The 24,318-nt window shown below is 37.6% G+C and overlaps 1 protein-coding gene across 1 annotated transcript in view; it reads right to left on the reverse strand.

The window, feature by feature from the left end:
* LOC134851863 (protein argonaute-2-like) overlaps nucleotides 1–14,677 on the reverse strand; it is a 29,718-nt gene extending 15,041 nt beyond the window's left edge. Inside the window, exon 1 of the mRNA XM_063868140.1 lies at nucleotides 13,599–14,677. Coding sequence (XP_063724210.1) covers nucleotides 13,599–13,671 — 73 coding nt within the window. The 5' untranslated portion in view covers nucleotides 13,672–14,677. The remainder of the gene's footprint in view (nucleotides 1–13,598) is intronic.
* Between the last annotated feature and the right edge of the window lie 9,641 nt (nucleotides 14,678–24,318).

A 24,318-nucleotide genomic window follows, 5' to 3' on the forward strand; every position in this document is an offset into this window, starting at 1 on the left:
TCTTCATTTGCGACGAAAATCGGACACAGTTCTACCGTGTGGGTCGAATCACGAGTCAAAAACCTCAGCCCGGGAGAGACGAAATTTATTGAGTACTAGAAAAAATACAGATTGGAAAAAGTACACAGGGGCAAAACTGCTCTTCGCATACATTTCCGAGAACAAGACCAAAATGCAGCTCTATCAAATTAAATAAAAAGACGAAACAAGCCTCGAATTAGCAAAAACTCGGCTACCTGTAGGATTCGAATCTGCGAACAACTGCAACCAAGGAAAATTGAATCTCGCGCACTATCCCTTCAGCCACTCAAGCTTAGCAACCGACAAACACTAGTCACGAATAAAGCAGCTACATATGCTAAAAAATTGCCAATGCGATTCAGCACCAAATACAAATACACTCAATTTTGCCATTAATAATTTGGAATTTAACAAACTGAAGGCATCCACACTAATTTTGCATGTAATAAATCGCAACACTGGCAATGAATTCCGTTTTTTCCACGTGAGGCGAAGAATGGTTTGTAGAGAAGCAATTCAACAGTGGCCATTGAGATGTTAAAAGCCATGTACATGTTTATCGCTTTTTCCATGTTCTTTAAATTTACCTTAAGTAGATGTAGTTTGTCTCGTAGTGCTCTCTTTTTATCTTTAGTTGTCTCCGAAAGCAAGAAGTCTTTCGGAAATTAAGAGATCGTTCAAGAAGTCTCCGTTTACAGTCTTGCATTTTTTAATTTGGTAATCATTCGACCCTATCGGTGCATGATTCACTCCGTTCGACTAAATCAATAGTTTGACCCATAATTTGTCGCTCAACTAATGAGTTGACCCTACTCGACCCATGGTTTGCCCCTGCTCGCTCGACCCTGATTCGAACCCGTTTGACTCATGATTCGACCCTGTTCAACACTATTCGACTCATGATTCGACACTGTTCGCCTCATGATTTGACCGTTCGACTTATGATTCGACCCTGTTCGACTAATGATTGACTCCGTTCAACAAATGATTCGACCCTGTTCGACTCATGATTGACTCCGTTCAACAAATGATTTGACCCTGTTCGACCCATGATTTGTACCTATTCATTCGACCCATGATTCGACCTTGTTCGACCCATTATTCGACACTGTTCGACCCATGACTCGACCCTGTCCGATTCATGACTCGGGCCTTTGTTCAACTATAGCCAGCATTCGACCGTCTGAATTTGCGACGAAAATCGGACATTGTTCGACCGTGTCGACTGAATCACGAGTCAAAAACCTCAGCCCGGGAGAGACGAAATTTATTGAGTACTAGAAAAAATACAGATTGGAAAAAGTACACAGGGGCAAAACTGCTCTTCGCATACATTTGCGAGAACAAGACCAAAATGCAGCTCTATCAAATTAAATAAAAAGTAGAAACAAGCCTCGAATTAGCAAAAACAAGCCTGAAGGGCTAGTGCGAGAGAAATTTTGAGTCTCACGCACTAGCCCTTCAGCCACTCAAGCATAGCAACCGACAAACACTAGTCACGAATAAGCAGCTACATATGCTAAAAAATTGCCAATGCGATTCAGCACCAAATACAAATACACTCAATTTTGCCATTAATAATTTGGAATTTAACAAACTGAAGGCATCCACACTAATTTTGCATGTAATAAATCGCAACACTGGCAATGAATTCCGTTTTTTCCACGTGAGGCGAAGAATGGTTTGTAGAGAAGCAATTCAACAGTGGCCATTGAGATGTTAAAAGCCATGTACATGTTTATCGCTTTTTCCATGTTCTTTAAATTTACCTTAAGTAGATGTAGTTTGTCTCGTAGTGCTCTCTTTTTATCTTTAGTTGTCTCCGAAAGCAAGAAGTCTTTCGGAAATTAAGGGATCGTTCAAGAAGTCTCCGTTTACAGTCTTGCATTTTTTAATTTGGTAATCATTCGACCCTATCGGTGCATGATTCACTCCGTTCGACTAAATCAATAGTTTGACCCATAATTTGTCGCTCAACTAATGAGTTGACCCTACTCGACCCATGGTTTGCCCCTGCTCGCTCGACCCTGATTCGAACCCGTTTGACTCATGATTCGACCCTGTTCAACACTATTCGACTCATGATTCGACACTGTTCGCCTCATGATTTGACCGTTCGACTTATGATTCGACCCTGTTCGACTAATGATTGACTCCGTTCAACAAATGATTCGACCCTGTTCGACTCATGATTGACTCCGTTCAACAAATGATTTGACCCTGTTCGACCCATGATTTGTACCTATTCATTCGACCCATGATTCGACCTTGTTCGACCCATTATTCGACACTGTTCGACCCATGACTCGACCCTGTCCGATTCATGACTCGGGCCTTTGTTCAACTATAGCCAGCATTCGACCGTCTGAATTTGCGACGAAAATCGGACATTGTTCGACCGTGTCGACTGAATCACGAGTCAAAAACCTCAGCCCGGGAGAGACGAAATTTATTGAGTACTAGAAAAAATACAGATTGGAAAAAGTACACAGGGGCAAAACTGCTCTTCGCATACATTTGCGAGAACAAGACCAAAATGCAGCTCTATCAAATTAAATAAAAAGTAGAAACAAGCCTCGAATTAGCAAAAACAAGCCTGAAGGGCTAGTGCGAGAGAAATTTTGAGTCTCACGCACTAGCCCTTCAGCCACTCAAGCATAGCAACCGACAAACACTAGTCACGAATAAGCAGCTACATATGCTAAAAAATTGCCAATGCGATTCAGCACCAAATACAAATACACTCAATTTTGCCATTAATAATTTGGAATATAACAAACTGAAGGCATCCACACTAATTTTGCATGTAATAAATCGCAACACTGGCAATGAATTCCGTTTTTTCCACGTGAGGCGAAGAATGGTTTGTAGAGAAGCAATTCAACAGTGGCCATTGAGATGTTAAAAGCCATGTACATGTTTATCGCTTTTTCCATGTTCTTTAAATTTACCTTAAGTAGATGTAATTTGTCTCGTAGTGCTCTCTTTTTATCTTTAGTTGTCTCCGTTTAGTCTTGCATTTTTTAATTTGGTAATCATTCGACCCTATCGGTGCATGATTCACTCCGTTCGACTAAATCAATAGTTTGACCCATAAATTGTCGCTCAACTAATGAGTTGACCCTACTCTACCCATGGTTTGCCCCTGCTCACTCGACCCTGATTCGAACCCGTTTGACTCATGATTCGACCCTGTTCAACACTATTCGACTCATGATTCGACACTGTTCGCCTCATGATTTGACCGTTCGACTTATGATTCGACCCTGTTCGACTAATGATTGACTCCGTTCAACAAATGATTCGACCCTGTTCGACTCATGATTGACTCCGTTCAACAAATGATTTGACCCTGTTCGACCCATGATTTGACCCTGTTCGACCCATGATTTGTACCTATTCATTCGACCCATGATTCGACCTTGTTCGACCCATTATTCGACACTGTTCGACCCATGACTCGACCCTGTCCGACTCAAGACTCCGGCCTTTGTTCAACTATAGCCAGCATTCGACCGTCTGAATTTGCGACGAAAATCGGACATCGTTCGACCGTGTCGACTGAATCACGAGTCAAAAACCTCAGCCCGGGAGAGACGAAATTTATTGAGTACTAGAAAAAATACAGATTGGAAAAAGTACACAGGGGCAAAACTGCTCTTCGCATACATTTGCGAGAACAAGACCAAAATGCAGCTCTATCAAATTAAATAAAAAGTAGAAACAAGCCTCGAATTAGCAAAAACTCGGCTACCTGTAGGATTCGAATCTGCGAACAACTGCAACCAAGAAAAATTGAATCTCGCGCACTATCCCTTCAGCCACTCAAGCTTAGCAACCGACAAACACTAGTCACGAATAAAGCAGCTACAAACGCTAAAGAATTGCCAATGCGATTCAGCACCAAATACAAATACACTCAATTTTGCTATTAATATTTTGGAATATAACCAACTGAAGGCATCCACAATAATTTTGCATGAAATAAATCGCAAAACATATGGCCACATTATATATAAATTACGCATTTCAAAAAATTGCAAGATATATTGAGTTAGAAAATTTCTGAAATCCATTTTCTATTGTGATGTTGGTAGAAAATAAAGGTTTTTTTTTCGCTTCATTTTATGATATAAAAATGCACCAACTGTGTTAATTTATTACTATTCGAATGTCAAAGCACATGCTATTAAAAAACTGTAAAGGTGCCCCACCATTATGGGGGTGCCGCACCAATATTTGCGCTTTAGGTTGGAAAAAAAGAAAGTTTGTACTAAAACACTAGCTCCACAGTAAGTTTACAGTACTGCACAATACACTGCTACAAGTTTTGACAGATAGCGAACCACCTACATAGGAGAATTTTAGCCGAGTTATTTTCTCATTTAGCTGCATAATTTTGACCAGAACACGGGAGAAAATGGTTGATGCCTGTCTAATTGTTAAAATTACTGTTTTGTATTCCTGAGCAGGGCATATCAAAATACTATTGCAATATTATTGCTTTGCGAATTTTTTGGCAATAAAATATTGTTTTTTTTTCACATTTGCAATACAATATTGCAATATATTGCAATACTTCCGAGAAGAAAAATGCAAGAAACAATGAATTGGAAACAACTATAAAAAATATTTTTGTCAACACATTCTTTCACGGTATTAATGTCCCAAATTAAGATTGTAATGAAGAAAAAGTTGCATTTCTAGATTAGCAGGCAGCATACTTTTTCGATAATCATTATAAACATAACCAGCTTTGCTGAAAAATCTTTCGGGAATATTTGAAGTCGGTGTAATAAATTCCGTTCTCATGAATCTGCAACTGGTCGACAACTGAAGTTTTCGTTTTTTGAGAGCATTTTTTGCAAAATCATCATCTTCCGTACTGGAAGTATCGGACGGGGCGACCAATAATTGAAGTGGTTTTGCGGCCTCCAATTCATTGTACGTCAATTCACCGGCTTTACCATTCTGAATTTTGATAATGGCGTTTTCAAATTAATTGTCTTCTTTTTCACCTAAATAACGAACTGTTTCCGGAAACTTTTCAAGAAAAAGATCGAATAAGTAGCGAACATCAGCTATAGTAGTCGAAATAGCTTGTAATTCAATGCAAGTTGAGTTGAATATCTTCAATTTGATTAGAAGAGAAATTGCATTTTTTTCTTGAATTGGGGTCAATAGCATATCGTGCAAATTTTCATTGCCAAAAACTTGACTGATAAAATGCTTAATTTCTACATAACGAGAAAGCATATTGTATACACTGGACCATCGTGTAGGTGCACGCAGTACCGGAGAAAAGTTCGTTAACGCACGTAGTTTTCCCGCCATTTTCAGCTGGCGCAGTCTGACCATCATGGCGTGAATTCGATCAATAATGTCCGAAAACTCCGAACAAAACTCACCGACCGCCAGGTTCAGTTTGTGAGAAGCCCAACCTAACATTGGAAGTCCAAGTAACTCTGCAACTTTTTTGTTAGTTGAGCAGTTGTCTGAAATTTTGCAAGTGATGCAAACCATCTCTTTTCTGTTAACTTTTGTCACTACCCAGTTAATGAAGTTAACGTGTTGATCTGACCCGAAATTTGTTTCATCAATAAAGGGGAAAAAGCTAGTAATGTGCTTTCAGGATCCCCTAGCCCGTTGCAGTAACTAGCAAATAACCCAATAAAATGTGTTGTTCCCGCAGGCCAGCCGTCCATAATTAATGCAAATTTCTCTAGAAGTGACTTTTTCTTCTACTCTTTTTGCAATGCATTCTATGTACTTTTTGAGAGTTAACTGAAATTTCTGGTAAATTCGAATATTTTCGGGTACGAACCTCTTCAACGAAACTGAATGGCTTCAGATGTATTGCAACACTTAAATTGATTAATAAAGCAGCGTTTAGGTTAAATGCACGTAATTTTCCCGCCATTTATAGCTGGCACGGCATAATTGCGTGGCGACTGCTTGTCTGGTTAGCTCGAATGCAATTGGCTAACGTTGCAAATTGCACATATTACACGTGTCCAAGTACATATTTTATGGTTCACATCAAAATGACGGCTAAAGTTAAGTACAGATCAAATAAGGAAATTACTCTTACGTTTTATTCTCTTCTGCCTTGTGAAAACGACAGATATGAATGTAAATGTGGGAATCAAAGAACTCGCAAAGACAAATCGGGGTGGCAAAACTTGATTGATCACATTGAGCATTCACATCAAGAAGAATACAAACTGTTAAAAGAAACCCCTTTAGATGGAAACTTAAACCAGCAGAATATTACCAATTTCTATCGAACAATATCAGGTCATTCCGAGAAAACCAAGAATATTCATGGAAGGGTTGATTGGGTTGCAATTCATCTGAAGCCATTCAGTTTCGTTGAAGAGGTTGGTACCCGAAAATAGTCGAATTTACCAAAAATTTCAGTTAATTCTCTCAAAAAATACATGGAATGCATTGCGAAAAGAGTAGAAGAAAAAGTCGCTTCCAGACTTTCAGAGAAATTTGCATTAATTAATCGATTTTGTTCGACTATAGCCATCATTCGAACGTCTTCATTTGCGACGAAAATCGGACACAGTTCTACCGTGTGGGTCGAATCACGAGTCAAAAACCTCAGCCCGGGAGAGACGAAATTTATTGAGTACTAGAAAAAATACAGATTGGAAAAAGTACACAGGGGCAAAACTGCTCTTCGCATACATTACCGAGAACAAGACCAAAATGCAGCTCTATCAAATTAATTAAAAAGTAGAAACAAGCCTCGAATTAGCAAAAACTCGGCTACCTGTAGGATTCGAATCTGTGACCTATTTCAACCAAGAAATTTTGAGTCTCACGCACTAGCCCTTCAGCCACTCAAGCTTAGCAACCGACAAACACTATTCACGAATAAAGCAGCTACATATGCTAAAAAATTGCCAATGCGATTCAGCACCAAATACAAATACACTCAATTTTGCCATTAATAATTTGGAATTTAACAAACTGAAGGCATCCACACTAATTTTGCATGTAATAAATCGCAACACTGGCAATGATTTCCGTTTTTTCCACGTGAGGCGAAGAATGGTTTGTAGAGAAGCAATTCAACAGTGGCCATTGAGATGTTAAAAGCCATGTACATGTTTATCGCTTTTTCCATGTTCTTTAAATTTACCTTAAGTAGATGTAGTTTGTCTCGTAGTGCTCTCTTTTTATCTTTAGTTGTCTCCGAAAGCAAAAAGTCTTTCGGAAATTAAGGGATCGTTCAAGAAGTCTCCGTTTACAGTCTTGCATTTTTTAATTTGGTAATCATTCGACCCTATCGGTGCATGATTCACTCCGTTCGACTAAATCAATAGTTTGACCCATAATTTGTCGCTCAACTAATGAGTTGACCCTACTCGACCCATGGTTTGCCCCTGCTCGCTTGACCCTGATTCGAACCCGTTTGACTCATGATTCGACCCTGTTCAACACTATTCGACTCATGATTCGACACTGTTCGCCTCATGATTTGACCGTTCGACTGATGATTCGACCCTGTTCGACTAATGATTGACTCCGTTCAACAAATGATTCGACCCTGTTCGACTCATGATTGACTCCGTTCAACAAATGATTTGATCCTATTCGACCCATGATTTGTACCTATTCATTCGACCCATGATTCGACCCATTATTCGACACTATTCGACCCATGACTCGACCCTGTCCGACTCATGACTCGGGCCTTTGTTCGACTATAGCCAGCATTCGACCGTCTGAATTTGCGACGAAAATCGGACATCGTTCGACCGTGTCGACTGAATCACGAGTCAAAAACCTCAGCCCGGGAGAGACGAAATTTATTGAGTACTAGAAAAAATACAGATTGGAAAAAGTACACAGGGGCAAAACTGCTCTTCGCATACATTTGCGAGAACAAGACCAAAAAGCAGCTCTATCAAATTAAATAAAAAGTAGAAACAAGCCTCGAATTAGCAAAAACTCGGCTACCTGTAGGATTCGAATCTGTGACCTACTGCAACCAAGAAATTTTGAGTCTCACGCACTAGCCCTTCAGCCACTCAAGCTTAGCAACCGACAAACACTAGTCACGAATAAAGCAGCTACATATGCTAAAAAATTGCCAATGCGATTCAGCACCAAATACAAATACACTCAATTTTGCCATTAATAATTTGGAATATAACAAACTGAAGGCATCCACACTAATTTTGCAAGTAATAAATCGCAACACTGGCAATGAATTCCGTTTTTTCCACGTGAGGCGAAGAATGGTTTGTAGAGAAGGAATTCAACAGTGGCCATTGAGATGTTAAAAGCCATGTACATGTTTATCGCTTTTTCCATGTTCTTTAAATTTACCTTAAGTAGATGTAGTTTGTCTCGTAGTGCTCTTTTTATCTTTAGTTGTCTCCGAAAGCAAAAAGTCATTCGGAAATTAAGGGATCGTTCAAGAATTCTCCGTTAACAGTCTTGCATTTTTTAATTTGGTAATCATTCGACCCTATCGGTGCATGATTCACTCCGTTCGACTAAATCAATAGTTTGACCCATAATTTGTCGCTCAACTAATGAGTTGACCCTACTCGACCCATGGTTTGCCCCTGCTCGCTCGACCCTGATTCGAACCCGTTTGACTCATGATTCGACCCTGTTCAACACTATTCGACTCATGATTCGACACTGTTCGCCTCATGATTTGACCGTTCGACTTATGATTCGACCCTGTTCGACTAATGATTGACTCCGTTCAACAAATGATTCGACACTGTTCGACTCATGATTGACTCCGTTCAACAAATGATTTGACCCTGTTCGACCCATGATTTGTACCTATTCATTCGACCTTGTTCGACCCATTATTCGACACTGTTCGACCCATGACTCGACCCTGTCCGACTCATGACTCCGGCCTTTGTTCAACTATAGCCAGCATTCGACCGTCTGAATTTGCGACGAAAATCGGACATCGTTCGACCGTGTCGACTGAATCACGAGTCAAAACCTCAGCCCGGGAGAGACGAAATTTATTGAGTACTAGAAAAAATACAGATTGGAAAAAGTACACAGGGGAAAAACTGCTCTTCGCATACATTTGCGAGAACAAGACCAAAATGCAGCTCTATCAAATTAAATAAAAAGTAGAAACAAGCCTCGAATTAGCAAAAACTCAGCTACCTGTAGGATTCGATTCTGCGAACAACTGCAACCAAGAAAATTTGAATCTCGCGCACTATCCCTTCAGCCACTCAAGCTTAGCAACCGACAAACACTAGTCACGAATAAAGCAGCTACAAATGCTAAAGAATTGCCAAGCGATTCAGCACCAAATACAAATACACTCAATTTTGCCATTAATAATTTGGAATATAACCAACTGAAGGCATCCACAATAATTTTGCATAAAATAAATCGCAAAACATATGGCCACATTATGTATAAATTACGCATTTCAAAAAATTGCAAGATATATTGAGTTAGAAAATTTCTGAAATCCATTTTCTATTGTGATGTTAGTAGAAAATAAAGGTTTTTTTTCGCTCCATTTTACGATATAAAAATGCACCAACTGTGTTAATTTATTACTATTCGAATGTCAAAGCACATGCTATTAAAAAACTGTAAAGGTGCCCCACCATTATGGGGGTGCCGCACCAATATTTGCGCTTTAGGTTGGAAAAAAAGAAAGTTTGTACTAAAACACTAGCTCCACAGTAAGTTTACAGTACTCCACAATACACTGCTACAAGTTTTGACAGATAGCGAACCACCTACATAGGAGAATTTTAGCCGAGTTATTTTCTCATTTAGCTGCATAATTTTGACCAGAACACGGGAGAAAATGGTTGATGCCTGTCTAATTGTTAAAATTACTGTTTTGTATTCCTGAGCAGGGCATATCAAAATACTATTGCAATATTATTGCTTTGCGAATTTTTTGGCAATAAAATATTGTTTTTTTTTCACATTTGCAATACAATATTGCAATATATTGCAATACTTCCGAGAAGAAAAATGCAAGAAACAATGAATTGGAAACAACTATAAAAAATATTTTTGTCAACACATTCTTTCACGGTATTAATGTCCCAAATTATGATTGTAATGAAGAAAAAGTTGCATTTCTAGATTAGCAGGCAGCATACTTTTTCGATAATCATTATAAACATAACCAGCTTTGCTGAAAAATCTTTCGGGAATATTTGAAGTCGGTGTAATAAATTCCGTTCTCATGAATCTGCAACTGGTCGACAACTGAAGTTTTCGTTTTTGGAGAGCATTTTTTGCAAAATCATCATCTTCCGTACTGGAAGTATCGGACGGGGCGACCAATAATTGAAGTGGTTTTGCGGCCTCCAATTCATTGTACGTCAATTCACCGGCTTTACCATTCTGAATTTTGATAATGGCGTTTTCAAATTAATTGTCTTCTTTTTGACCTAAATAACGAACTGTTTCCGGAAACTTTTCAAGAAAAAGATCGAATAAGTAGCGAACATCAGCTATAGTAGTCGAATTAGCTTGTAATTCAATGCAAGTTGAGTTGAATATCTTCAATTTGATTAGAAGAGAAATTGCATTTTTTTCTTGAATTGGGGTCAATAGCATATCGTGCAAATTTTCATTGCCAAAAACTTGACTGATAAAATGCTTAATTTCCACATAACGAGAAAGCATATTGTATACACTGGACCATCGTGTAGGTGCCCACAGTACCGGAAAAAAGTTCGTTAACGCACGTAGTTTTCCCGCCATTTTTAGCTGGCGCAGTCTGACCATCATGGCGTGAATTCGATCAATAATGTCCGAAAACTCCGAACAAAACTCACCGACCGCCAGGTTTAGTTTGTGAGAAGCCCAACCTAACATTGGAAGTCCAAGTAACTCTGCAACTTTTTTGTTAGTTGAGCAGTTGTCTGAAAATATGCAAGTGATGCAAACCATCTCTTTTCTGTTAACTTTTGTCACTACCCAGTTAATGAAGTTAACGTGTTGATCTGACCCGAAATTTGTTTCATCAATAAAGGGGAAAAAGCTAGAAAGGTGCTTTCAGGATCCCCTAGCCCGTTGCAGTAACTAGCAAATAACCCAAAGAAATGTGTTGTTCCCGCAGACCAGCCGTCCATAATTAATGCAAATTTCTCTAGAAGTGACTTTTTCTTCTACTCTTTTTGCAATGCATTCTATGTACTTTTTGAGAGTTAACTGAAATTTCTGGTAAATTCGAATATTTTCGGGTACGAACCTCTTCAACGAAACTGAATGGCTTCAGATGTATTGCAACACTTAAATTGATTAATAAAGCAGCGTTTAGGTTAAATGCACGTAATTTTCCCGCCATTTATACCTGGCACGGCATAATTGCGTGGCGACTGCTTGTCTGGTTAGCTCGAATGCAATTGGCTAACGTTGCAAATTGCACATATTACACGTGTCCAAGTACATATTTTATGGTTCACATCAAAATGACAGCTAAAGTTAAGTACAGATCAAATAAGGAAATTACTCTTACGTTTTATTCTCTTCTGCCTTGTGAAAACGACAGATATGAATGTAAATGTGGGAATCAAAGAACTCGCAAAGACAAATCGGGGTGGCAAAACTTGATTGATCACATTGAGCATTCACATCAAGAAGAATACAAACTGTTAAAAGAAACCCCTTTAGATGGAAACTTAAACCAGCAGAATATTACCAATTTCTATCGAACAATATCAGGTCATTCCGAGAAAACCAAGAATATTCATGGATGAGTTGATTGGGTTGCAATTCATCTGAAGCCATTCAGTTTCGTTGAAGAGGTTTGTACCCGCAAATAGTCGAAATTACCAAAAATTTCAGTTAATTCTCTCAAAAAATACATGGAATGCATTGCGAAAAGAGTAGAAGAAAAAGTCGCTTCCAGACTTTCAGAGAAATTTGCATTAATTATGGACGGCTGGTCTGCGGGAACAACACATTGTATTGGGTTATTTGCTAGTTACAGCACCGGGCTAGGGGATCCTGAAAACACATTACTAGCTTTTTCCCCCTTTATTGATGAAACAAATTTCGGGGCAGATCAACACGTTAATTTCATTAACTGGGTAGTGACAAAAGTTTACAGAAAAAAGATGGTTTGCATCACTTGCATAATTTCAGACAACTGCTCGATTAACGAAAAAGTTGCAGAGTTACTTGGAGTTCCAATGTTAGGTTGTGCTTCTCAAACTAAACCTGGCGGTCGGGTGAGTTTTGTTCGGAGTTTTCCGATATTATTGATCGAATTCACGCCATGATGGTCAGACTGCGCCAGCTAAAAATGGCGGGAAAATTACGTGCGTTAACGAACCTTTCTCCGGTACTGCGGGCACCTACACGATGGTCCAGTGTATACAATATGCTTTCTCGTTATTTGGAAAATAAGCATTTTATCAGTCAAGTTTTGGGAATGAAAATTTGCACGATATGCTATTGACCCCAATTCAAGAAAAAAAATGCAATTTCTCTTCTAGTCAAATTGAAGATATTCAACTCAACTTGCATTGAATTACAAGCTAATTCGACTACTATAGCTGATGTTCGCTACTTATTCGATCTTTTTCTTGAAAAGTTTCCGGAAACAGTTCGTTATTTAGGTCAAAAAGAAGACAATTAATTTGAAAACGCCATTATCAAAATTCAGAATGGTAAAGCCGGTGAATTGACGTACATTGAATTGGAGGCCGCAGAACCACTTCAATTATTGGTCGCCCCGTCCGATACTTCCAGTACGGAAGATGATGATTTTGCAAACAATGCTCTCAAAAAACGAAAACTTCAGTTGTCGACCAGTTGCAGATTCATGAGAACGGAATTTATTACACCGACTTCAAATATTCCCGAAAGATTTTTCAGCAAAGCTGGTTATGCTTATAATGATTATCGGAAAAGTATGCTGCCTGCTAATCTGGAAATGCAATTTTCTCTTCATTACAATCATAAATTTTGGGACATTAATACCGTGAAAGAATGTTTTGACAAAAATAATTTTTATAGTTGTTTCCAATTCATTGTTTCTTGCATTTTTTTTTCTCGGAAGTATTGCAATATATTGCAATATTATATATAGCAAATGTGAAAAAAAAAAATTTTATTGCCAAAAAATTCGGAAAGCAATAATATTGCAATAGTATTTTGATATGCCCTGCTCAAAACAATCATTTTGCGTTTTGTAGTTCTCAGAAATGCAATTCGCGTGTTAAAACAATCATTTCGCCTTGTCGTTTAAGTCCCATCAAAAACGGTTTTCGCCTTAACGGCTGTCGCCTTATTTTCCGGTCACCAAACAAATTATCAACAACTCGCCAACGGAACTCATTTTCGAATATCTTCATTTTCGACTCTGTTGAACACATTTTCAGTTTCGGCACTGTTGAGCGCTCCCCCCCCCCCCCCAGCCCGCAACTCTACTAATCTACTAGTTTACATCCTGAAAGTGCTCAGTTCGTGTTCCAAGTTGACTTTTTTCTTGAAAAGCGATTAAAACGGTTTCTTTTGTGATACACACACACATGATAAATGAAAACATTTTTTTCTAAAGCAGCAGAACTACGATAGTATGAACTACTCACTTGTGTTTTGATTATCCTGCTGATAATTTCCTCCTCCTCCTCCTCCTCTGCCTCTGTTTCCCCCTTTCGGCATGATCAAACTAGATCAAGAGATGGCCCACAACACCACAACTCACTCAACACTCAGCTGATACGATTGAAAATAACACGAAATGATTGCGCACAGGTGAGTTAACTAGCAGTCTCTTTTCAGTTTACAGAGCAGAATCAATAGTTTGTCCCCATGAGAACAGTCAGGACAATTAACTTAGATGACAAACAATAACAGTCAACCTAGAAATGAAGTTTGTTTGTTCCGACTCTTTTCGTCCGGGTTTTCGTCGACTCAATGCTTTAACTTCTTCAAGAATTTAGCTGTTTTTAGCTTTCAGATTGATTGAATAAAAACTGAACGCAAACTCTTACATTTTGAGACGTTTCTAGAACTATAACTCCAACTTCTTAAAATATGCTTTTTTCACCCGACGTAGTTTAATATCTAACTGATCGCACAAAGTAAATTCAACAGCACGTATTTTTAAACATTGAACTATTTCTCAGAAATGTACAATTTTGTTTTTAGACGCATAAGGCTCGTTCTACAACACTGCATAGATAGAAAAGGAATTAAATTACAGCACCAGTAACCATTTGAATTCCTCAGAAATACGTACGAAAGCGATAGTAAATTATCCGTTGTATATTTTCTGATAGCAATGAGTTGGCGCTACTTGCGAACATACAGCACACCAAACACCACCAACAAAGAAAACTGTATTTCTGACCATCTTAGAAACTGAAACTATACTGAGATTATTACTCCGACCTTCTGAGAATAAATTGTTAGTTTTAAGGTGAAAAAAAAGTTCTTTAACCAAGCCATCACCCTCCACCCTATAGCAATGGAGAAGGGTAGATAATCGTTACTAGGTAAAATTCAGATTTGCCTAACCGTTGTGTTAGGTCCCCGTCCCCGTTGAATTATCACTTAACCTATTATTAGTAGTGAAAAACAAACTACAATGTTTCAAATAGCCATTGATCTTTTTGATTAAGTTTCTTAAAAGCCAAATTGATTCAAATTGGAATCTAAACAAGAATGTGTGGTGATATATTACAATAGGTGGTTGCTTCAACTTCGATAGCTCGATCGCTTTTTGTTATACTTCACTCATTATTTAAAAATTATTTCAAAAGCCAACTTTTTAGGCAAAAGAAGTGTTAAATGTGAATTTTTGAATAACATTTCATTTGGCAGAGTAATTTATTTAGAAAAACTATCTTAGCGTTAGTACAAGTGATTCTAGATGTTTTGACTATATTTTGCATTGTACATCTCAAATTTAATATATGCTCTCTAGTCAAAATTACCACCTATTGTAATATATCACCGAATCTTTTCCTATTAACTATGCTTAAAAATATCCTAAAACAATATCGCCTAGTTGTTGTGATAGACTTTTTACTAAACTTCTGATGGCGGAATGACGATCAATTAAATGTTCGAAAAAATTTAATAAGCAAATGCTGATCAATCGGTAAAGGATATTCATTCAGAAAATTACTCTCCGAAACAAAGACAAAGGAATCAAGAAACAAAGAGGAAAATGACACTGGAGAAGGAAGTTACAAACCTACTAGAACTACGGATATCAGAGCAGGAACGATAAAGTTCAAAATACTTCATTATAGATGAAATTGCGGAATTGCACATCGACAGCCTCAGAAAAAGTATATGCGAGTTCTTCTCGTCTTTTCTTGTTACCCTCTCAACAAAAGAAGCGGAATGCTTCCCCTAACGTCAAGGTTAAATTTATATAATTCGAGGACAAAAACAATATATATCATCGTCGAGGGATTCCAGTCAAGCATCTAGACCATCAAAACGATGATGATTCTCGAACTGCGATTCCCGTGCGCAACCGAAGACCTCTTAAAGAGCTAGTCTAGAGCGACCCAGAAAGAAAAAGACAGTGTCCTCAATCAAAGTTAGTAACAGTGAACGAGAAAAAATTGGTGGCAACTGAAATTTCATCAAACGTCCGAGGGAAACAAATGGAGAAAGAGCACAGCTGCTGGAAACTGAGGTCTGTAGAATTCAAGAAGGCGAACAAAAGAACCCAAATCTTAATTCTACCCCCCCCCCCCCCCCACAAATGCTCTAAATGATGTCAATGAATAAAAGACCCAAGCAAACTGCTATATTTAAAAATACGATCTCTAAGGCGTTACTACCTGGAACTGTAAGCTGACATAACCACTTTGAAGGCATTACCCTTTGTAATTGCAAAAGTGAAACACAGTTCACAGTTTTGTCTTGATAACTTCTGGCTTCCGGTTGTTATCAACACAGAATCAAAAGGCCATATATGTTCGCCAAACATATGTGCGGAACTTTTGTAACTTTTAATGTAATAGTGACCTGGAGGCAGTATGCATCACACTAAACTGATAAGTTATCATGATAAACAAAATCTGTTTATACAGCTTGCCGAATTAATTGAGGAAATCTTTTTCAAGCCTTGAAATCATGATGCTAAAATCAAGTCGTTCTAATTTGCGTTTCAAAAAGAAACATAAGCAACGACAACCAACACTGTGCTCGTGTTTAAGGATGCTCGTATTTTGATACAACTACAAAATTCACACTGTCGATGATAACAAGGCAAACAGCTGAACCTTTAACATCTATAGATCAAATTCTCAGCATTTTTTGTGATTCTGTTTCAATCATTTTTCAACGGCAGCTGAGTCGACCATTGAGTCAATTGAATGATCCAATTAAGCATGATAGTTTCCTTCTCGATTTGCTAAGTAACTTGAAAGGCTTAGATAAAAATGGGAGCGTTGAAAAGTCTTCGGCAAAAAACTAAACGTGAAAAAACCACGAAATTACAATGCTGGTAACTATTCATGAGCAGATAAGAGGCAACCCATCAAGACAATTTTGATGTACGAAAAAATTGAGCAAACGAAAAAAGTTAAATCAATTTTTCCGAAAAGTTAAGCACAGTTTTTATGGTAATAAGTCAGAACGTTTCAAAAAGGGAAAGAGCTGTTGAATCTCTTCAATAACATTCTGTTCAATCGCAATACTGATAGACTAAAAGAAGAAGAATCTAATACGAACGCTAATAAATTGAATGAGCTTTTTACTACAGTTGGCCAAAACCTAGCAGCACATTCTAAAATTCAAACCAATTTTAACCTTCCTTCTTTCAATAAAAATCTTTCAAGTTGAAGGCCCATTCATCTTTCTGAAATTTTTGAAGCTATTTCGAAATTGTCCAATAAATACGTCAGCAGACTCTGATAAATTATCGAACTCTAAATTATTGAAATTGTAAGTCCGATGTATTTGCTGCTTCTTTTTAACAAGAGCATAGAAATAGCAATACTCTGTATTCTTGCAAAGGTAGTAGCACTTTATAAAGATGGCTAAAAATAACAAGGTGCGTACCCACGGAGCCGCATTCTCGGATAGCCGAAAAAAACTAAATACCTACGGTTTTAATAAAATCAGAAAACTCGTCACTAAATTGAGAGGCAGTTTGATTGGCCAAAAAAGTGCCTCAAAATTTTGCAGCCTGTTAGCTAACAAAACTCCCAATTTTTTCTTAAAGAGATTTGAGTGGCCAATACACTGCTCTCATTGAATTAATTAACAAAAGTCCGACTACCACATTGGTAATATTTTATGACATCTAATTTCGGCCGACAAACTGACAGACGTAAAATTTGTACGGTTGATCCCCGACACCCAGCAATCATTCTAAATCTGAGAATCTCCAATTCGTTTAATAAACTTCAATTAATGACATTTAACTTCCAAGCTGACCCTTTCAACTAGTGGTGCAACCGAAAATTTGACGTTCACTCGTGGAAAAACTTTCAAAGGCTGCTGCGAATGTTTATTGTTATTTGACAAGCATGTTATTGAGTTTTTTACCCTAATTAGCGTTATTGCTTTGTCTAGAGAGCGACAAAACAAGCAGCTAGTAACAAATTGAAGCTGCTTTGATCCATCAGAGCGGGTTTTCAGCTCAGCTGGAAACGCTGTAAACAAGAAAAAACTGCATTTACTGGAAATCAATTATTTTCGTTTAAATTTAGACCTATTTTCTCTCAAGAATGCAGAAAATTTGATTGAAATAACGAACGTTCGAAAATTTCTGAGGAACACTCGAAGGCTATCTTCAAACGAATATTGTACCACTACTTTTAATCCCATACTTATTTGCCTAGACAAGATTCAGGCATTTTTAACTACTTATTTCATAAAATTAAATAGTTTTCGCATAACATTTTTTAGCTACACGAGTAACTGGGCTTCCAAAAATTAAGATGACAGCTGTTATGACGACAACTGCTTTTGGTACGACTTGAAGAAGACGCTACACAAAGATTCAAATTAGTTTTCTCACTAATATAATTCGAGAACAGTTCAATTTACATTTTTGATACTCATTTGTCGTCTTAATGCCATGTCGTCTTATTTGCCTAGCGCAGAGTAACGGAGACATGGAACTGAATGAAACAAATCCAAATCCTAAAGGGTTCTACTAGCAGCAGAATTTGGCTTAAAGAGCAGAAAATTTCATAGAGCAGAATTTCAATCATGCAACTGAATTTATCGTTTTTTTTTCCAGAAATCTTTCCAAAATTAGACAAAAAAAAGCTGTACTTCTATAACAGCTATTTCTTAGAGATTTGAGTGGCCAATACACTGCTCTCATTGAATTAATTAACAAAAGTCCGACTACCACATTGGTAATATTTTATGACATCTAATTTCGGCCGACTTACTGACAGACGTAAAATTTGTACGGTTGATCCCCGACACCCAGCAATCATTCTAAATCTGACAATCTCCAATTCAATTAATAAACTTCAACTAATGACATTTAACTTCCAAGCTGACCCTTTCAACTAGTGGTGCAACCGAAAGTTTGACGTTCACTCGTGGAAAAAATTTCAAAGGCTGCTGCGAACGTTTATTGTTATTTGACATGCATGTTATTGAGTTTTTTACCCTAATTAGCGTTATGGCTTTGCCTAGAGAGCGACAAAACAAACAGCTAGTAACAAATTGAAGCCGCTTTGATCCAACAGAGCGTATTTTCAGCTCGGCTGGAAACGCTGTAAACAAAAAAAAACTGCATTTAATGGAAATCAATTATTTTCGTTTAAATTTAGACCTATTTTCTCTCAAGAATACAGAAAATTTGATTGAAATAACGAACGTTCGGCGAATGTTCGAAAAATTTTGAGGAACACTCGAAGGCTATCTTCAAATGAATATTGTACCACTACTTTTAATCCCATACTTGTTTTGCCTAGACAAGATTCCGGCATTTTTAACTACTTATTTCATAAAATTAAATAGTTTTCGCATAAAATTTTTTAGCTACACGAGTAACTGGGCTTCCAAAAATTAAGACGACAGCTGTTATGACGACAACTGCTTTTGGTACGACTTGAAGAAGACGCTACACAAAGATTCAAATTAGTTTTCTGATAAATATAATTCGAGAACAGTTCAATTTACATTTTTGATACTCATTTGTCGTCTTAATGCCATGTCGTGTTATTTGCCTAGCGCAGAGTAACGGAGACATGGAACTGAATGAAACAAATCTAAATCCTAAAGGGTTCTACTAGCAGCAGAATTTGGCTTAAAGAGCAGAAAATTTCATAGAGCAGAATTTCAATTATGCAACTGAATTTCTCGTTTTTTTTTCCAGAAATCTTTGCAAAATTATACAAAAAAAAGCTGTACTTCTATTTCTTAGAAATATCAAATACGCATATATGCTCTGATTGGTTTGAATTTCAACAAAAAGTGCTCTAACCAGGGATGTACGAATAATAAGTGCCTTATCAATTTTAGCTTTATCTACATTATTGGCTGAACCCTCCAGTATTGCATAAGATCAAATAACTGAAACCATTTTTTGTGACAGAGGTAAGTTTGACTTACATATTGAGTTGTACAATATAAATTCAATTCAAATTGACCGTTCTGTGGAATCATTCGCCGACAACCTCAGTCTGTGCAGCAGCAAAAAATAATAGCCGGGTCGAGGTGCTCGATTTATGTTTCAAATTTTTTGACCAAAAATCGGTATAATTCGACTTTCTCGACTAAATTTTGGTCTGTTTCGACTTTCTCGACCCAACAAAAAAGTGTTCGACTTTTTTCAACCTAGTTCAGATATGTTTCATAAATCACCTTATGACAACAGAAGCCGCGCAACGTATTTGCATGGGTACAGAATGGAGTAGAATGCATGTCACTAGTAAAGAACTCTTTCAACTTTTTCTTATAACTTGAAGTAATTATGTCAAATCTTCGTAATTTTAGTGGTTATGAATTCCGTTTTTTCGTGAGGCGAAGAATGGTTTATGTAGAGAAGCAAGTGAACGGTGGTCATTGAGATGTTAAACGAGATGTATATGTTTATCGCTTTTTTATGTTCTCTAAAATTACCTTAAGAAGTCTCTAAGAGCAAAAAGTCTTTCGGAGTTTATGGAATCTTTCAAGAAGTCTCCGTTAACAGTTTTGCAAGCAATAAAATTCATTTTTTTTATCTGCTCATCATTCGACCCTATCGATTCATGATTCACTCCGTTCGACTTAGTCATTAGTTTGACCATAATTTGTCGCTCGACTAATGATTTGACCCTGTTCGACCCATGATTTGCCCCTGTTAGTTCGACCCTTATTCGAACCCGTTTGACTCAGGATTCGACCTATGATTTGTCGTTCGACTAATGCTTTACCCGTTCGGCCCTTGATTTGTACCTGTTCGTTCGACCCATACCTCGACCCCATTTGACTCATGATTCGACCCTGTTCGAATCATGATTCGACACGGTTCGACTCATGATTCGAACTTGTTCGACTCATGATTCGACACTGCACTGTTTGACGCACAATTCGACATGGTTTGACTCATGATTCGACCTTGTTCGACTCATGATTTGACCCTGTTCGACTCATGATAAGACCCTGTTCGTCTCATGATTGACTTCGTTCGACAAATGATTTGGCCCTGTTCGACCTACGATTTGTCCCTGTTCGACCCATGATTCAACCTTGTTCGACCCATGATTCAACACTGTTCGACCCATAACTCGACCCTGTCCGACTCATGATTCGACCCTGTTTGACTCATAACTCGACCCATGATTCGACTTTGCGGACATCGTTCGACCGAATCATGAGTCAAACACCTCAGCCCGGTGAAAATTATGTATTGGAAAAAGCACACAAGCAAAGCTGCGCTTTGCATACACTTGCGAGAACACGTCCAAAAAGCAGCTCTATCAAATTTATTAGGAAAAAGAAGAAACAAGCCTCGAATTAGCAAAACTCAGCTACGTGTAGGATTCGAATCTGCGACCTACTGCAACTAAAAAAATTTGAGCCTCACGCACTATCCCCTCAGCCACTCAAGCTTAGCAACCGACGAACACTAGTCACGAATAAAGCAGCTACATATGCTAAAAAATGCCAATGCGATTCAGCACCAAATACAAATAGACTAAATTTTGCAATTATTAATTTGGAATATAACCAACTGAAGGCATCCACACCAACTTTGCATGTAACAAATCGCAAAGCATAAAGCCCCATTATGAATAAATTATGCATTTCAAAAAATTGCGAGATATATTGAGTTGGAAAATTTCTGAAATCGAATTTTTATTATTGTGATGTTGTTAGAAAATCGATGGTTTTTTTTGCTCCATTTGATGAGTTAAAAATGCATCAACTGCGATAATTTATTAGTATTCGAATGTTTAAGCACCTGCTATTATAAGCTGTAAAGGTGACCCATCATCATTGGGGTTCCGCGCCAATATTTGCTAGTTAGGTTGGAAAAAAAGGTTTGTACTGAAACACTAGCTCTTGTTGATAATTTCCAAACAACACAATTCAATTTTCGGCTCTGTTGAACACATTTTCAGTATCGGCACTGTTGTACTTCGGAACTTTTAGCCCCCCCCCCCCCCCCCCGCAACGCTACTAATCTACTATTTAACTTCCTGAAAGTGCTCTGTTCGTTTTCTAAGTTGTCTTTTTTCTTAAAAACAATTAAAACGATAATTTTTTTGTAATAAAAGCATGATCAATAAAAAGTTTCATGCAGCAGAGGCAGGATTCTTTTATACAGCAGCATAACTCTTTTGAGCCTGCCATTCTAAGCAGCAACTACGATAGTCTGAACTACTCACTTGTGCTTTGGTTATCCTGTTGATAATTTCCTCCTCCTCCTCTGCCTCTGTTTCCCCTTTTCGGCATGATCAAACTAGATCAAGAGATGGCCCACAACACAACTCACTCAACTGGCTTGATTGACAGTAACACAATTTGATTGCGCACAGGTGTGTTAAATAGCCATCTCAATTCAGTTTACTGAGCAGAATCAATAGTAAGTCCCCGGGAGAACAGTCATAACAAATAACTTAGATGAAAAACAATAACAGTCAACCTATAAATGAAGTTTGTTTGTTCCGACTCTTTTCGTCCGGTTTTCGTCGACTCAATGTTTTAACTTATTCAAGAAATAAGCTGCTCTTGGCTCTTAGATTTATGGAATAAAAACTGAACGCAAACTTTTACAATTTGAGACGTTTCTAGAACTATAACTCCAACTTCTTAAAATATGCTTTTTTCAGTCCGACGTTGTTTAATATCTATCTGATCGCACAAAGTAAATTCAACAGCACGTATTTTTAAACATTTAACTATTTCTCAGAAATGTACAATTTCGTTTTTAGACCGTAATGCTCGTTCTACAACACTGTATAGATAAGATAGCAAAGGAATTAATTTACAGCGCAGTAACCATTTGAATTTCTCAGATATACGTACGAAAGCTATAGTAAATTATTCGTTGTAAATTTTCTGATAGCAATGAATATTCACTACTTGCGAAGATACAGTACACCAAACACCAACAACAAAGAAAACTGTATTTCTGACCATCTTAGAAACTGAAACTATACTGAGATTAATACTCCGACCTTCTGAGAATAAATTATTAGTTTTAAGGTGAAAAAATATTTCTTTAACCAAGCCCTTACCCTGTACACAATAGCAATCGAGAAGGGTAGATAATCGTTACAAGGTTATATTCACATTTGCCTAACCGTTGAATTAGGTCCCTGTTGAATTAGCAAAGTAACCTATTAAAAATATTAAGTAGTTAACAAACAACTAAAAGGTTTCAAATTGATATTTGTTGTTGTTGTTGTTGTGAATTTTCAGTAGGATACTGATGGGATGATATGCAAAATTTTGTCGAGTTAATTCGGCACATGTTGCAGTCACAGAAGAGGACCCATGTGCACTTGTTTTGTTGAGAATTGATCGTCGAAAAACTTTCAAATCATCTGTATCAATCTTCGCTTTGAGCCTCGCATTTCTCGAAATTCAATTTTCTGATTTAGTCGGTTTATTAGACGGCACGTCTTGAATGTATACTCTCCTCTAGCTTTTTCAGTTCTGGTCTTGTTTAGGTTGAAAATTTCTTTCGTTCTTACAGGATTTTCAATTTTCGCCGGGAGCTTAATGTGATCGTTTTCTTCATGCATGAATTTCGCCATCATCAGTAAATTGTTCAGCTGGAGAAACAACGCCAGAGGCAGGATTTTTAACAATCTCAGCTGCTCTGTATACTCAGAATCGTTTCCCGTGATCCATTTTAAGACTTTCTTTTGGAACCTTTCTTATCTCCCTAAGTCGTTTCTTGAGATATTGCAAATAATTAGACCATACGCTGGAATAGGAAGTATCAAGGATCTGTACAAACCAAGTTTTATGCGCATTTTGACTTTGAATTCTAAGTTTCTGCGGATGCAATAGAACGTTTTACTCGCTTTCGACATTCTTGAGTCAATATGGGTTGTCCATATTAAATGTTTGGACATGTATTCCTAGATCCTTTATCACATTCGGGCTTTCCACTGCTGTTTCACAAAGAAGGAATTCGTGTTAATTTCCTCTAAATTCAACTTTTAAGCATTTGTCCAGTGCCAGACTCATTTTGTTTTTGTCTACCCAGTTTTCAACACTTTTTAGGTCCTGCTGGATGTCCTTTGTGTCCCATTCACTGCTAGTAATTTTAGGTCGTCTGCAAAGATATATGGGTCACTGAGTTTCAATAATTCAGGAAGATCATTTATGAAGATGCAGAAGAATAATGGACCAATGAACGATCCTTGTGGTACGCCACTTGTAATTTCTAAAGTTTCTGATGAGAAATTGTCAGCACGAACAAATTGTTTCCTGTTGCTGAGGTAGTCTGAGATTATTTCTAGGAAACAGCCTCCAACTCCAATGTTACTCATTTTCTGTAGTAGTTCGTAGTGCCATACTTTGTCAAATGCCTTTGAGAAGTCCGTATAGAATGCGATCACATGGTTTTCAGCGTTCTTGTCGATTGCTTCGTAGATTTCTTTCAAGAAAGATAACATGTTTGTAACAACTGAACGGTTTTTAACAAAACCGTGCTGACTTTTTGTGAGAAATTTGATGAAATGGTCGTACTGCGCTTAATACATGCATTTTTCCAGGAGTTTACTCATGATATTTAGGAGTGACACCGGCCGGTAGTTTTCCATTAGTCGTTTGTCACCTTTCTTGTAAATAGGCGACACAGCCGCAACTTTCCATTTATCTGGTATTTTCCTAAAAACTGAATTTAACTTGTGCTTAACTTCTTAAAAACTG

This window comes from Symsagittifera roscoffensis, chromosome 7, assembly GCF_963678635.1.
Source record: "Symsagittifera roscoffensis chromosome 7, txSymRosc1.1, whole genome shotgun sequence".
Classification (NCBI taxonomy): Eukaryota; Metazoa; Xenacoelomorpha; order Acoela; family Convolutidae; genus Symsagittifera; species Symsagittifera roscoffensis.